The sequence below is a fragment of the Orbicella franksi genome, chromosome 13, assembly GCF_964199315.1.
Source record: "Orbicella franksi chromosome 13, jaOrbFran1.1, whole genome shotgun sequence".
NCBI lineage: Eukaryota > Metazoa > Cnidaria > Anthozoa > Scleractinia > Merulinidae > Orbicella > Orbicella franksi.
In genome coordinates, this window is record NC_138157.1 from 4,470,357 (window position 1) to 4,487,400 (window position 17,044).

The 17,044-nt window shown below is 40.3% G+C and overlaps 1 protein-coding gene across 4 annotated transcripts; it reads right to left on the reverse strand.

Annotated features, from left to right (window-relative positions):
* Positions 1–2,723: 2,723 nt before the first annotated feature.
* Positions 2,724–13,057, reverse strand: LOC145466758 (uncharacterized). 4 transcript variants are annotated; one of them, XM_081450467.1, is made up of 11 exons: positions 11,983–13,057; positions 10,048–10,246; positions 7,990–8,148; positions 6,579–6,864; positions 5,843–6,022; positions 5,623–5,712; positions 5,400–5,489; positions 4,813–4,935; positions 4,550–4,681; positions 3,940–4,056; positions 2,724–3,599 (listed from the first exon to the last, which is right to left on the reverse strand). In XM_081450467.1, exons 2-11 carry the CDS (start codon positions 10,206–10,208, stop codon positions 3,480–3,482), a joined length of 1,458 nt encoding a protein of 485 aa, XP_081306593.1. In that variant the 5' UTR covers positions 10,209–10,246; positions 11,983–13,057; the 3' UTR covers positions 2,724–3,479. The 4 variants fall into 4 exon arrangements, with proteins under 4 accessions (XP_081306593.1, XP_081306592.1, XP_081306595.1 ...); XM_081450466.1 differs by lacking the exon at positions 11,983–13,057 and adding an exon at positions 11,734–11,945 and having other exon boundaries at positions 2,725–3,599; XM_081450469.1 differs by lacking the exon at positions 11,983–13,057 and adding an exon at positions 9,106–9,214 and having other exon boundaries at positions 2,727–3,599; positions 10,048–10,138.
* Between the last annotated feature and the right edge of the window lie 3,987 nt (positions 13,058–17,044).

A 17,044-nucleotide genomic window follows, 5' to 3' on the forward strand; every position in this document is an offset into this window, starting at 1 on the left:
GGCCGCTTCTTTGCGTTCTCGAGTTGTCTGTGAAGAGGATTTAGATAAAGTTTTGAACGACTAGTAGCTTTGTACTAAAGCAATTAAATCATTCGCTCTCGATTTTTATGCGTGATAGATGACTCGGGCTGCGCCCAAGTCAACTAGAAATCTCGAGTTTCATAATCTAATAGTGTAAATAGAAATACGATTTTAAACCAATCAGCGCGCTTATTTTCTAATTATAATTATTGATTCAATGCTGGCCTTTGGGCAAGAAGTGTTTTCAGGCATCACTGTTATTCCTCAACGTTGAGTATCCTTGTGCTTTTGATGGTTTAATTACTAAAAGTAACCTCAGGCTTTGCCCCATACCGAAGTTCAAATATTTCGAAGTTGTTGTTTAATGTGAAAGTATGATAAAAGTATGGAAGACGTCAAATGTCTGTCGGTGAGACTCACACGAATCTTCTGGAAAGGGCTTTTTGTCTTTTATATGAAGAATTGTTTCTCTGCTATGAACTGCGTCAAACCTTTTAGCAGGAAATTCTCGTTTGATGGCATCACTCACTTCTACTTGAACCTGTTGACACAACACAAATCAAATTCTAAATCTGAAAGAGACACAAATGGGACTGTAACACTCCTGGACCATCCATAATCTCAAAGCATAACAGTTCTCTGGCGCAACAAATTAACAAAACTGGACAACATCCTGGGAACAAAAGTTGTAACAAACACTCTGCAACAAATTTTGAAAACGATCACCAGTGGAATAACATTGAATAACAATAGAAAATATATCTTTTTCTGCAGCAAATTATTGCAAGGTGTTGGGTGGCACAGCAAACTTTCCTGTATGGATGGTCATATGAATATAAGAAAAAGCTTCAATTTTTTAGCACTAAAAAATTGGGAGAGTGAAAACGTGGCTTCTGCTACAAATACACTTCTAATCCAAAATTACCCAAGACCTGCTATTGTTTTTTTATAGACTGCGAGCAGTCTTTCCTTTGCTCGGAAATGACTTCAAGGTCGACGTGCGAAAACGAACACCTGCTTACGTCGCATATGCTTACGTCGTAGTTGCGTCGTACTTACGTCGTACTTACGTCGCTTGACGATGTACCTCTCTCTTCCCTAGAGGGACATGAATAAACGAAGGATTAGCAAAGATCGACTTGTGGCAACACGTCGCTCTCTCTCGCGAAGAGTAACCCGAGGTTCGCCGACACGAGTGATCTATAAGCCAACCCCTGAGTAAAAATATCTTTATTTATGATTTTTATTCTATTTTGGGGGTGGTGCGTAGGGTAGTTCGTGGACCTGGTCCGTAGTGGGGGTCCGCAGTCCGGGGATCAGTGTTTTCGGGTTACCCTTTTACCTCTTGCTTCGCCCCAGGAAGATGATAAAGCGAAATATTAAGCAAAGGTATGAAGGTATGAGTCTATGAAACTTCGCGCCTTAGGAAAATCACTCAGATTGAAATTTTCGAAGACTAGTATTTGCTCGCATCAGTTTTTCAACAATTTCAAGTTTTCGGAGTCAAGAACAACCCCAGAACCATGAATGTCCTTTAGCCTTCCCTGGAATTGTTTTATCCATTTTTATCAAAGTGTTTCTCGAAAATTTCGTAAAAAGGAAGACGTTGCCATTTTGTAGGACCGTTAATTCTGTTTTTCGAGAAACTCGATTTGTTCCCTGATGCAGACCCGGAAAAAAACATTGAGGCCCCGTCCATACTACGCTTTACAAATCTGAAAACGCAGCTTTATTTTTATGGTTGGGCCTACTGTCCACACTAATCCGGAGAAAACGGAGCTTTCGAAAACACTCTCCAAACTGAAGGAATTTGAAAACGCCAGCTTAACGTCTCTGTGTAGACGGGAAACATTTTGAAAACGTAGCTTTTCGAAAACGATCATGGTGCACTAAAGTGCATTTCTGCCCTCGGTGATTGTTGCGTTTTCAAATTTCTCCGGCGTAGTGTGGACGGAAAGGACCTGTCATTAAGTGATCTGTTGTTACACAGCGCAAGAATTCACGTGAAACGGCGGGCGTGTGACAAAATTCGCCCGAGTAGGATCACCTTACCATATTGCGGGCTCAAGTTTAGAGCTCGTCTAGATCACGGCGATCACGGCCTTTTTAAAGTGGACCAAGTATCGATTTTCAGTTAAATCGCGGGCTCAAGCCAGGTTAATTTATTGTAATCAGAGCCGGTTTGTTCGAAACGTGGCAAACGCTAACCCAGGATTCAGTAAGAGTTAACCAAAGTATAAACTTCTCTTGCATAAAAATGTTTTTACTGCTCAGGTTTTGTGTAGTTTGAGATTATTCAAACTCCAAACATAAACAGAAAACCTCATCGCAAAGTTACAAAATTCAGATCAACTTTGGCTTATTTATCCTGGATTAGTATAATCGGGCTTTGAACAACCCGCCCAAGGAGCTCCGCTTCTATACTTGGTTAAATCTATCTAATTCTACCCCACTGATGGTGTGGGACAGTTCAGCCAATCGGATCGCAACACTCGGCTATCATCTCGTAGATCTACAGTTACTTTGACAATGTTGTGACGAAATTCATGATCAATAAGAGGGTAGGCGCATAAATTGCTAATTTTCATTTCCTGGTTTCAAATTAAGCTTTAAAACATAAAAGGAATTCAAATCAAGGCAAGCTAGAGGGGGGCTTATATCCGGATGTAATTTTTTTAGTTTACGAATAGACAGGCCTTTAACCGGGAAGAAGGGTTTATAAGCGGGGGGAGGGCTTATAAGTGGGGGGAAGGGCTTATAAGCGGCAGTTTACGGTATTCAGGTCAGGAGAAAGTCAACCAGCATTGAAGCACTCAAACCGAATACATATTTATTTCACAATTTTCTTTGCTTGGATATACAATCACTCTAAAGCTTGTGTTCACATTGAAATAGCAACAAGAACTAAAAGGATATGGAAAAGTGCTTTATATTAAAAACTCTAGGACTTGACCACCTACCAGTGAAATCCACTTCTTATCTGTACTTAGTATAAAAATATTTTTCTGAAATTTGTCTGCAAAGGTCGACTCTTAATCCGCTATAAATAATATCAAAACAAGGTTTACAGAAGTTTTTTTTTTCAGTCTGTCTATCCTTGAAAAACCCTCTTTATGCAGTTTACTGTAAAATGGGATGTGAGATATTGGAATTTATCATTGTTTCATTTTCTTGGCTTAATTTAAACCAACTTTCGTCACTTGTTTGCACCTTATTGCTCTCCTAAATAATCAACCTCATTCAATGTTTCTGGGTAATGCAAATTGTTCTTCAATAGAGCATCTGTTAAGAGTACACGAGACTTGGCATATGTTTAGCGAACTCCTCGGCCTTGATGCTGTTGTTATTACAAAAAGGAACATCACAGCTGCAGTACGTTGTACAAAATTAACAATGCGATGCACCATCATGCAGGAGTGGAGCTTGTTACTTGGAAATACCAGCACAAGAGGCTCTTGTTATGAGCTGACTGGTTTCCTGGCGTAGAATACTCCCCAAGTCTGTTCACCACCTCTACACCTGGACAGTTTGTTTGTCCAGCTACTCACTATTGAACTGTAGTCCTCGCTGGAGAAATCCTGAATTGTAAATTTAAAAAAAAAAACATAAATAAGTTGTAAATTAAACAGATTCAAAGGACTCGATGAAAGGGTGGGGCAGGCAAGATAAAAGGGTGGGGGGCAGATATTCCTCTTTCTGCTTAGTTTGTCTTTTCCGCTGCTTCCCGTTGTCTCAGAAGTTCACTTCCCTCCCTTTCCCCTTGCACCATTTGCAACCTTTTCAAGTAACTGCCCTGCCCACTATCATAAGGTACTCACATTGGATACATAAATAACATCCATGTTCACATACATGGGGTTCATACATTAAGCCATGTCCTTGCTTAATTCCAAAGAACAAAAGTAATGATCAGCTTACCTTTACAAACTTGTCTTTAGATTGCTCAAAGTTCTTCAGTTCACTCTCTATGATCTGCCCAAACTGTGCCGTTCTATCTTCAGCTGTTACTGCCTCAAAACCAACTTCTTGCAAAATCTGTACATTGAATCAAAAACGTAAATTACTTTTCTGAAACATAACATCCAGTTTTACAGTAATAATTCAGTTTTAACTAGCAACCAGGGTGAAAAGCTACTTTAGACAGGGAGGGTTTGAACATATATACCTGTACATCTGTCGGTTTTTACAATACTTTAATGAAAAAAGGAGATACTTTAAGATAATGTTCAGTGAGGTTCATATGAGAAAGCAGACTTCATAATTTTCTTTAGCTATGGGGGTGTTTATTGGAGTAGGTCATTAAAAACAGTACTCAAGGGGAAGTGCTAATTAGAAAGACAAGGTTATTAGGAGGGCCATCAGGAGGGATGAATCATTGCAGTATGTCAAGGGAAGAGTATGAGTCATTGCAGGTTTACCCAGCTTCGAAAATAATATGAAATTCATTTGGAATTATCTCTCACTTTGCTGCAAAATGCAAGCTTGGTTACACAGTTGTACTCATAGGAATATAAGATTATCAGCTCACCTGTCCATAGCTTTTGACATCAATCAAGAAATATTGGCGTTCTTGCAGGTACTTTTTAAACTGCTCAGAGTGTTTGCCAGGACTACAACAGTAGTCTGTTATCAGTAACTGTCCTCCAGGCTTGAGCCACCTCTGACATTGAAAATATGAATACTTTTAAGTTGTTGGTAATTGCAAAGGTATGATAAAGTATGGGAGACTGATATTCAAGACTAGTTTACAAACAATGAACCAAATGCCAAATGTCTGTCCGTGAAACTTACCAGAATCTTCTGGAAAAGGGCTTTTTTGTCCTCTATATGAAGAATTGTTTCTCTGCTGTAAACTGTGTCAAACCTTTCAGCAGGGAATTCCCGTTTGGTGGCATCACTCACTTCAAATTGCACCTGTTGACAACGAGAGGAAAGAAATAATTTTGAGAGAACAATAAATGATAAATACTACAAAATAATTTTAACTACCTCAAAGCATTACAGAACTCTATGGGCCAAAGGAACTGCATAATTTCCTGAGAAACAAAAGACTTAAGAATGATCTTGCAGCAAATTGAACTGCAACAAATTATGTGGTTATATGTAATTTAGGCAAAGTAAATCTTGAGGCAATGCCTCTCAGCAGAATTGCCAGTCACATGCCTCAGTGGGAGAGCCTCATACTTTTATCAGGGGCACCCCACGACTCATTGTGCAGTTCCTTGCTTACCGTGCCTGGCTGTGTGTCATTTTAAGGTGCAAGGCAGCAAAGCAACTGTTCTTGAATGGATGGTTGTGCGCATGAAGGGTGTCAAATTTTCACCACACAAATTTCTTTATGGCCAAGTATTATTCAGACAAAATAAAAATCAACAAACCTGACTGCTTTTCGAGTTTTCATATGCTTGAAGTGCAAAGTTGATCATATTTGTGGACAGATCAAGGCCAAGAACATGAGCATGGTATGTCTAAAACAGGAAAAAGGAAATTCAAATGTCACCAACAGTTGCAGTGTCGGTAATATAGCTACTTTATTACAAGACAATGCAAGAAAACACTGTTCAATTTGGCTTGGTGTGACTATACCGAGACAGTACTTACATCGGCCATGTAGAAAGCACTCCCGCCTATGCCACACCCAACATCCAACACTTCCTGATCTCTCTGTAGGTTTAGTTGCCCAACAAATTCCTAAATGCATCAAACAATAAAACAATTTAATCAGTTTGCTCAGTTCAGTTTACAAGAATTACCAGGTAGAAAAGAAGGCAAAAGAAAAAAAGTCATTGAAAACCTTTGAAAGATTTCCACAAATTGATACCTTTGTTGTTGTCATTCCTCCAGGACTTACAAAGCCTTGACCAAATACTCTTTCATACATGAGGATGCCTGACTTGTTGTACTGGTTGTTATCAAGAAATTCTTGCAAGGTCCCTTTGCTTCCATTCTTAAAAGATACCTTCTTCCACAACCAAGAAAACTGATGCTTGTTTTGCTTGTGCTGTCATGCAAAATACAAATCAACTCAAACACACGACGCCTTTCTTTACATTGTCTAACTACCTTTTGAGACACCAAACACGCTCAGGATAGATGTGGCAAAATGGTTGTTATAGAGAGCAGTTTGACTTAGAAATTTCCTTACATTTCCCAATGCAGACTTTTCCCTAATAGACTCCATGCTCACAGGACAAAAATCTGACACATTAAGCTTTCAGTCACCCATATATCCCATCCATCCATTAAAATGTACAATTTTTCTAATCATGATCACATTAAAAGCATAATTTGATGTCATTCAGCTGAATTGGAGTACCTTCACACGTTTATTTTGTGTTGACCCAAACAAAGATCCACACCTTCCAACAGAAGATTTCTGCTTTGACCCCTCCAGCATTCCTCTGGAAATGCCAGACAAGTTTAGCTTCATACTTTCCTTTGAAAATTTTGGCTTCTGAAACCCCCGACTCCCCCTTAAAATTTCCAATAATCTTCCTTGGGGTGGGAATGGATATTTATTTTCTGGGTCTCAACATTGCTGTTAGTTAACTATGCACCTTAGCATATGCCTCCACTGAACGTTTAGTCACCACTTCAAATGCTGAAATATCACCATTAGGAAGTTGTTTTTTGACAGCAGAGAAGAGATCTGTGTACATCTGAGGTGTTCTGTACACAGTTGGGTTTTCAGAGTTTTTCATATCTCCTGAAGAATGATAGCATGACTCACGGAAGAACAGATATCCATCGTCCCTCAACCACTGGAGCATGTTCATGGCCAGCTTTTCGAGTTCTTCATCTGACAGGTACATGAGGAGCCAGTTGGAGAAGATAACATCATAGCTAAAATGGATGCAACATGCGTGGCAACATTGAAATCTTGTAAAAAGAAACTCAATCATGAATCAGATCTCCATTACAATATGAAATTAAGGTCCCTCTATCATCTGCCTAGAGGCATGTCAAATTTTGCTGATGAAAACATTCAATAGTTTTTAACAAGCCAACCTGTGCAAAAGTTTTGCCAAGATCTAGGCATGGCAAGATATCCTACATTTCGCTGAGAATGGTGAGATCTCGCATTGAAGTTTTGCCAAGATTTTCATGCAGCGCTTAGAACTTCTACTTTTGTGGACTTTAAATGAGAGATATTACAATATGACAGCGTTGCAACTTGTTTCTAGTTTTATTATGTACATAGTTCAGCTCTATCATTATTTTCAGCATATCTATTGTATTTAAGTATTGTATTTTGTTATATTTATGTTATCAAAGATATTAGCTAATTTTAGCTACTTAAAATTTAAGAGGAAATAAAGTATTTATGTATGTATGTGTCTTTCTAAATCTCAGTAAGATCTCTGACTGAGATCTCGCTGAAATTTGGAAAGACACAAACATCTTACCAAGATTGCCTACATCTTGCCAAGATTTATATGGACACAAACAAGAATGGCAGGATCTCACCACCATATTTATCTTGCTGACATTTGCAAGAATCTCACAGAGATCTCGCTGAAACTGCCTACCTCGCTGAGAGTGGCAATACCTCTTGGTGAAATTTGTGGCGAGTTTTTGGCCACTGAGATCTCACCGAGATATCAAAATTTTTGCCACCAAAAAACTCACTGTGATCTCAGTCACAATTTTTCACAGGAATACACTATTTTTGGGAGGCATTCTAGTAGTGAGGAGGTTGAATTCAATCAATTGTTACATTTACAATGATGTCATAAATGACAACTATGCCAAATTAAATTTCATTCAACACTGCAAGACTTAATAAGCTGTTTTTCACTAGCCAAAGAGGCTGGCAGAAATCCACAACCTACCTACCTAAACCTACCTAATGTTCACTAGTCTGCAAATAATTGACTGCCATAAGTCTCATGGCATGGGTAAATTAACTTTACTCTTAGTCTGACTTGTGACATATTTAAGTAAATTTAAGAACACCAGTAAATTTACCTTCCATGAGGTTGCTCAAGTTTAGTGACATCAGCACAGACAAAATCTATGTTGTTGAACTTTGCTCCATTCACTTCCTTGTTCTTGTCTGTGAAGGACTGCATGAAATCAACAGCAGTGACATGACGAGCGTCCTTAGCTATATCTCCTGTAAAGCGCCTGTTAAAAAAAGTACAAGAGAGTCAATTGAAAGAATGATTATCAAATTAAGAAATAGTTTCCCTGCTGCAGTGCATTTGCTCAGTAATAGCACACCAACCATTAGGCAAGTCTGCCACGGATGTTCTTATAATAACAAATTTTGACATCGTCTGTGAAAGATCTATTACTGAACAAACGAAATGCAACAGGGAATATCCTTGTTTCATATAATAAAGAAACCAAAAAAAAAAATGTTAATAATGGCATCTACGCATCTGTCCTCCAACAGGTCATAAGTGAGAACTGGTCAAAATACAAGTCAGAATAATTTGGCTTATTATATAATTTATCTGTGATAATGAACAGTAATGCCAGCAGTTCAATCAATGCTTCATTAGTATTCCTCAAGGAAGAATACATGTGCTTTCCTTTTATGGCTTTGAACTTGAGAAAATATGACCCACAAATATGAGCATGCTTTTTCACCATAATTAATAACACAGAATTTGTCTGAATTCTTTTTCTTTCTGTAGGTAAAGTCATTAATTGTAGGTAGTGATTACAGCTTAATTAAATATTAATATTATAACATATTCTTTGTAATAAATGGTAGTATCTACATCATATTATATTTTGTTACTTATTATCCATGCATTGTAGAAAAACTTAAAATGGCTAATAAATTTACTTAATTGAGAACAGCTTAACTTGATATTTTCGATGTTGTCATGAAATGTTCCATGTGACAAAATAAAAAATTCAAACTGTCTTTGTATTGTAAGGCAATGAAACATGTCTGTCCAATATGTTACATTTATTTTATTTTCTTGCTAATTTTTATCCTTAAATTTTACACCTAATATCTTACTTTTAGTAATACATATCACGTTATTAGCAGCTATAGACCATTATAAACTCAAGTAACTATAGAAATCATCATGAATGCGACGATACCAGTACTGTGGACATATTTACCTGCCATCAAACAGTCAAGTACTACTGATTCTGAGCACAGAGGGGTAGCCTCACTCACCAAAGGTGGTTTTCAAGAGGCTCCTCTCACACATAGTGGATCTGACACTTTCTAAAATAATGATACAAGATGAAACACAATGACAGGCAATGCCAGGTAAGTAAAGCTCTAGAGCTAAGCTAAATTTTTGTATCACGAGAGGTAAGCAGTTTGTATTCTTCCTTTGGCTGAGAATCCAGCGAGTATATCACAAGTCATACACCATACAGTCTACAGTGTATCTTTCATTAAGTCAGGTTACCCCTTGACAATGATTTGCTACCACCTAGATATATTATTCAATATGTCGTAGTGAAGAGAAGCATTGTAAGAGTGTCAAACACATGAACTAACACAAATACAATGCTCAGGGTTTGAATCCCAGTGCTATGAATTCAAAGTCCAATACATTCAACCATACAGTCAACCTCTGTCCCACACAACAAAAATTAAGTACACAGTAACAACGACATTTAATTCTTTTCAATTGTGAGGGTCCATTCGAGAAGAGAGAGACAAACCTTTGAAATTAAATGGTATATTAGGGCTGGGTTACTTGGTTTGTAAAAATTGGATTAAAGACAGTATATAATGAACTATGAATTTTTTTCCTCCCTATATATGGTGGATAAAAAGTTACTTTTCCCTCAGAATGGCAAATAAATATTTTTTTGCTGCAATCAGTGTTTTTTTTTTTCAACATGCATGACTGTAAGGAAATACCACCAGAACAAAAATGAAATGAATAATCTAAACTAGTTAGAAACAAAAAGCAAACTAGTTTGAAAATTTCATCTCATCAAACCAAAACAACAAACATTTTATTACAGGAATGCCACAGATCGATCATCTGATCTACAAGAGTTATGGTTGAAATGACCGTCAAAATGTTATGTTCTCCTTACCCAATGCCTGCTCCAAGTTCCAAAACATCTTTTCCTTTGATACAAGGCAGCATTCCCATAACTTCAGGATGCTCATCCTGTGTCAATGTTTCAGCTTTACTGTCCAACATCATCTCCTCAACACTCTGTGCCATAGAGTGTTTGTTCCAGAACTCTGTCATCTGGTCACGAGTCTGATTCGATGCCACAAGAGCTGCCACTGAAAACAGATAAGTTTTGTGCTAAGGTTAATACATTAAGATGTATACATTTAGTAACAGATAAATTGGCTTGAGATGTTACACAGTGTAACTTTGTAAAGATAAGCAAAGATGGGATTTTACCAAGTCAGTACTAGCGGCATATAAACATGAGTGAAAGGTGATTATCAGCCAAACAGGATGCCAAGATAACACCTTTTTGGGTTTACCCTTTGGGCAATTTACACTATTAATAGTACATGTACTAGCCCAAAAGTCATTCCCACTGGCCCACCAAAGACTTTTGTCTTGTAGAACACTCCAACCTGTAATTTAAATTTCCTTAAAAAATTTTCCCAAGAAACTTCATTCGTCCATTATACACTCATTCTGAAGAAGAAAACATCCTATGTCATCACTGCTGTTGCACACCACAAAAATCTGGGAAGAGTCAATGATTGGTTGATATTTGGTTACAATTTCCTCGCAATAGTATAAACCGATCAGAAGCACTGAAAATATCTCTAGAGCAGTTAATCTTAGTATGAAATAATTTTGGGTTTATTATCTAGCTCCCTATATATTTAGAGCTTGTTAAGGTATATATGTACTGTATTGCTTGTTGTGATTGGCCCACAGTCAGGGCTGTTAACTCTTGCTGTTTTTCATCCAGAATGAGCGAAGCTTGCTCAACCTTGAAGACCTCGGGCAATTTTCTCTCAGTACAGCCTTGTGGTCAATTAAATTGACAAGTACAATTAGAGTAGAATATTGCACATCTTAGTTATGGTTTTTCATTTCATATTTCTTATTCCAACTCCTAGGATAATTTTAACTTTTTCAGGAGAGTCTGACTGAGAATCAGAGAAACCTACTTGACAGGCAATAAAAAATATTGAAAGCAATATTATTCATTCCGAAATCAAATCCAATTTTCATAGAATTTACATGGATCAACTTGAATGTAAATGTACCTCCCCTAAATTAAGGAAATAATACTGCAAATATAATGCTGTCCATAATTTGTAATTATCCGGTAAGTGCTCGAATCTCTCCGTCCAGTTGCAAACAAAGCTGTACTGTATATTGTTTGTACAGATTGCCTTCCCTTTTATTCTTTTGGAAAGCTAATTCTATTCTATTAAAAGAAAAAAAACAACAATGCGTTTTTAAGGCTACATCTTTTATGCTGAATTCAAGAAAGAGAGAGACACTCTCTGACGACATCTAAGAAAATAAGCTTAAGTTAGAAGTCTAATATTTTGACCACAAGAAAATTTCAAGAAAATAACATTCGGTTACAAAAGAAACCGGAATTGGAGGAAGGTAAAGAGGCTTTTCATCCGAAATATGTAGAAGGCGAAAAACAGCGAAGATAAGAGTCTTCTGTTTGCAATACTTCGACATGAAAATTGGACGAGACATAACAGCAAAATCGTCAGCTTACGTAAACCAAAAAATTATTAGCTCGATACGAATAGAATCAAATTTACTGAGTGTTACTTACTGTTTTGATCGCTTATCTCTCAATGCAGCAAAACTCGTTAACTACTGGCGTTCCGCAAGTATACAGAACCAGAATGAGCAAGAACACGAACAAATACCACTTCCAATCGAAAATCACCTGAGAACTGCTATTGTTTTACTTTGCACCAGTGGTTTCACAGGGTTAAATTGGCACGTGATCAGCTGACAACTTTGCGAAATTGTTTTGTCGTTGCCAAATGTAGTACGGAGGTTGTATATCTTTGTTTACCTTTACAATCCTGCTACAGCTTTATTTGGAGAAAAAACATTCGCAATTTCTCCTTGCGTAAATTGCAAAATTTAAAAACTGAGAATAAGCTTGTCATTTCCCAACATTGGAACCATTTATGCGCTCGCTCAAGTTTATGATATTGGCCAGTAGCGCAATCACGAAAACGTCGATTAAGTTGCTGTTAAAAGCGATCACCGTTCGTTTTATGGAGCGTTTGTCGACATTTGGTACATCGTGTTCTCTGGAAGCTCGAACATTGAGCCGCCAAAACCCCTGCGTAACCACTTAATTACACGTAAGCTTCAAAATACGACAGGCCACTAACAGGAAAGTAAAATTGAGGTAGGGGACTGGGAAGAGACTCGAATATAGAACGATTTGCCTTCGGACTTTGATCCCGGTCAAGTCTTCGGCACGGGTTTTCGGTGAAATATTTTTGTTGCAATTTCCATGGGAGATCTTGTCGGGCTCGCACCCGGGGCCTCGCAAGGCAACCAGCGGCAAGTTCAGCTCGAATTGAGCGCTAGAATTTCCCTGAAATGCGCATTCTTCGTAAGTTCAAAACCTTCGAGATTTCCCGGATCAGATAAAATTCCTACCGCACTGGCATCGCTGCTGGTCTATGTCTAGCTTAGTCTGTAAAACGCGTTTTGGACGCCTACCTCCTCCACAGACTTTTCTTATTTTTTTTCTTGGCGCAAAGAGCGGTTGGGAGACTGAGAGTGAGCAAAATGGCGCGAGCGGGATCTGGTAGCCAGTGAAGAACGCGAGCGCAGGGAGCGATGGGAAGGAGAAAAAGAGTTTCCTCTTCTCCCCATGATTCCCTGCGCCCCTCATCCTAGCTAATCATTATATTTTTTTGCTATCGCGCGGGCGACTGGGGACGATCGACGAGGCAGTTGTTCGCCATGCAAATTAAGAATCACCCACGTGAACGGAGTTAAACTTTCATTGATAGAATCCGGATGATATTCTGGATCGTACCACTTGATAAACTCGCGCGGAAACCTCAAGAGCGGAAGTGGAAGAATGGCCTTCTTTCCTTCAGTCCTCCCTCATTTTTTTTTTTTTTTTTTCAGACTTTAATTTCAGTAAGTTGAGTGTAGAACGGTGCAGCTAAGAACGATCAGCGCGGCTGCAGTTTGGACCTCTGTATCAATCAGCTAAACTCAAGAAAGACGGGACAACAGAAGTCCGGCAAGAAAACACAAGCACAGGCTTTATTTCAAGTGAAGTCCACATGGAACTGACGCCATCTAACATACGGGAACTAAATGACGTAACGATGTAACGATATGTCACGCAACATGTCACATCTCCCCCAATATAGAAAAAGCAAGTAAAAATGAAATATGAAATAAAATAAAATAAGAAAATAATGAGCCATGCAAATCTAGCATAATAAATGTTCATTGGCAAGTGTTCAATGTCTATAACCCCTTCAAAGTCCAATGATCATGGGCCTGGCCTTGTAGCCACACAGCAAGTTCTATTAAGTCTCTTTAGTATTCAAATGTCAATGTTCAATAATAGTGAACCATAACAAGTGTTCAACAAACTAATCAAACATGCGATGCTAAAGTTAGGTTCAGTGTTCAGTACTCAAGGTTCAGTAACTGAGGCCAAGAAGCATGACAGTCAAGTATTGTAATCTGCGAGATAGGATGGTCTTTTTACAATCCGTCCTGAGCGGGTCCTTGTTATCACACCACAGTCCGACTCAGCTATCTCTCGGTTGAGTTCAACAAGGGAAGTACCGGTATCCAGGGTGCTGCTTGACTCTCCTTGACAAGTTGAGTCACCGGTTGTGTCAGGAGTGTTTGAGACTTGTGGTGGTAAATTAGTAGTAACCTCAGGAGGCAGCTCATTGGTTCTCTTCAGATGAACTCTGTTTCGTCTGTAAGACGTCCCATCTCCTGTCTCCACTTCATATGACCTCTCATCGAGCCTTTCCACGACAACTCCCTTCTTCCACTCCTTTTTTCCCAGTACAAACGGCTTCATTCGCACAGTGTCACCCTCGCTCAGAGGGGGTAGATCTCGGGCGTTGGTGTTGTAATACCGGGCTTGCCTTTGCTGGACTTCCTTCAATTTCTCTCTCTCGTGAGCCGAGTTGAGTGTCCTTGGCTCCAACAGGGTGCTAGTTGTAGGCAGTAGAGTTCTTGTTCTTCTATTCATGAGCCTCTGGACTGGACTGCTTCCAATGCCTTGTGATAGGGTGTTGCGTTCAGCAAGGAGCCCCAAGTAGAAATCGTCTCCAGCTTTGGCAGTCTTGCGAAGCAGTCGTTTGGCAGATTTGACAGCTGCCTCTACCTTGCCATTGGCTTTGCTGTTGTAGGGGGATGTAACACTATGCTCAATGTCCCAGGTCTTTGTCATTCTCTTGAATTCTGCAGCTGTAAATTGAGCGCCATTGTCACTTACGAGCTGACATGGACTGCCATGTCTGGCAAAATGAGCCTTGAGTTTCTTCACCGCAGTCTCAGCATCTACACGGTGCAGCTTGTCCAGTTCCCAATAGCCACTATAGTAATCCACTGTCACCAGGTAGTCTGTCTGGTTCAGGGAGAATAGATCAACAGCTACTTTCTCCCACGGCCTCTGTGGTACTTCATGGGACATGAGGGTCTCTTTGCCATGCGAGATTTCAAACAGCCTACAGGGCTCGCAGGTTGAAATCCAGTGTCTGAGTTCAGAGTTCATGCCAGGCCAATACACACTTTCCCGTGCCCTCCTGAGACAGCCTTCAACACCAGCATGGGATGCATGTATGTCTCTCTTTACTTCGGCCCTAAGTCCCTGGGGTACAACAAGGCGCTCACCTTTGAAAACGAGCCCATCATAAATGCTAAGCTCATCTCTCATGCTGTAGTAGGGGACCAGTTGGGAAGGAACGTTGGACTTGTCCTCAGGCCAGCCTTTCAGTATGGTGCTCTTCAGGGCTTGTAAGGTGTCGTCTTGTTCAGTCTCCACTCGAAACTTCTGTAACTTCCCTTGTCCCATGGGCAGGAATTGGACGGCATTGACAACTTCAAATTCATTGCAGGTTTCTTGGCCATCAGCTGGTAGGTATGATCGGCTCATCATGTCTGCCAAGTGCTGTGTGTGACCCGGAGAATACTGCACTTCTATGTCATAGGCCAGACTTCTGAGCAACATGCCTTGTAGACGTTTCGGTGCCCTGTCAAGCGGTTTTTTGGTGATGGCTTCAAGTGGCTTGTGGTCCGATCTGACAACTACCCGGCGACCAAAGGCAAAGTGGTGCCACTTCTCCAGTGCAAAGACAATAGCAAGCATCTCCTTTTCTATGGTGGCATAACGGGTCTCAGGATCTGTAAGTGCTCTGCTAGCGTATGCCAGTGGTCGACCTTCTTGCATAAGTGCGGCACCAATTCCCAGGCTGCTGGCATCACACTGTATAACAAGCTCTTTGTCAGGACTGTAGTAGGCAAGGATTGGAGCCTGGGTGACTAGTTGTTTCACTTCATTGAAAGCTTTGTCTTCAGCATCGCCCCAGTACCATTCGACTCCCTTTTGTGTAAGTCTTCTGAGTGGTTCCATTACTTGGGAAAGCTTTGGAAGGAATTTTGCAAGATAATTAACAGTTCCGTTAAGTCTTTCAATGTCCTCCTTGGTCTTTGGTGTTTGCAGCTTTAGGATAGCTTCTACCTTACTTGGATCTGGTTTCAGACCCTCTGTAGTGAGTTGGTGCCCCATGAAATCCAGTTGTTTCACTCTCAGGGTCACTTTCTCCTTGTTGAGGCGGATGGATTTCTCTTCGCAGCGCTGGAAGAGTGATGTGAGGTTTCTGTCATGGTCCTGCGTGGCATCCTCAATGGTGTCTCCAACACCATAGATCAATATGTCATCAGCTATACAGGCAACACCCACCAGTCCTTCCAGGGCTTGATGGAGTCGTTTTTGGAAGATCTCAGAGCTAACAGAGAGTCCAAAGGGAAGACGTCTCCACCTGTACCTCCCGAATGGGGTAGAGAAAGTGGTAAGCAGACTGGACTCTTCTTCCAAGGTACAGTGCCAATAACCATGACTCAGATCAACTTTGCTGAAAACTTTCGCCTTTGCAAGGTCAGGGAGGATGTCATCCAGTACAGGAAGCTGGTAGTGTTCCCGCTTTAACGCGAGGTTAAGGGATCGTGGATCTATGCAGATCCGAAGACTTCCATCCTTTTTGGTTGCAATTGCCATCTGATTTACCCGGTCGGTGGGTTCATCTACGGGAGCGAGAACTCCTACCCCGACCAGTCTGTCAAGCTCCTGCTTAACCTGGTCTCGCAGCTCAACAGGCAGCCTTTTCGGTGGACGAAGTACCGGCTCTGCATCGGGCTTGATGGTCAGACGTACAGAGCCAGATAAGGTGCCAATGTCGCCATTGAATACATCAGGAAAAGCTTTTAAGACGTCTTGCTGGCCTTCAACTACTCCATTAACACTTTCAAACTTATCATAGTTGACTGTGATCAGCTTCATCTTCTCAGCTGCCTTGCGACTCAGCAGTGGGGTTAGTTCAGCTTCAACAACAACAAACTTCACCATGTACTTCTTGGAGGTTTTGGGGTTCTCTAGGAGGAGTTTACAGGTACCAAGTGCTTTCATTTTTGCTTTGTTCCACATTTCGAGGGAAATGTTGGATGGCTGAATTTCACTGTTGCCTATGCAATTTCTGGGAATGATGCTGACAGTAGCTCCACAGTCTATTTGCAGTTTGACTGGGCTGGAGTTAATGTTCATTTCACAATAGATTGGCTTATCCTTCCTAGATGCAACACCATTGACAAAAGCATTAAGGGTCTTTACAGAGGCCACATCCGAGTCGGACTCAGAGGAGTCACAGGCCTGATTCACTAGGTGCACCTTTCCTTTCGTCTCACAGACCACAGAGCCCTTCCAGTGATTCATTTTCCCGCATGCATTGCACCGTTTACCCCATGCAGGACACAATTCTTTTTTCAGAACATGAGTCTGCAAGCAGAATTTGCACTTGAGCTTTCGTGACTGCGTGGTTTTCCTGTCAGATGATGGTTCAGGGGGGTCACTCCGT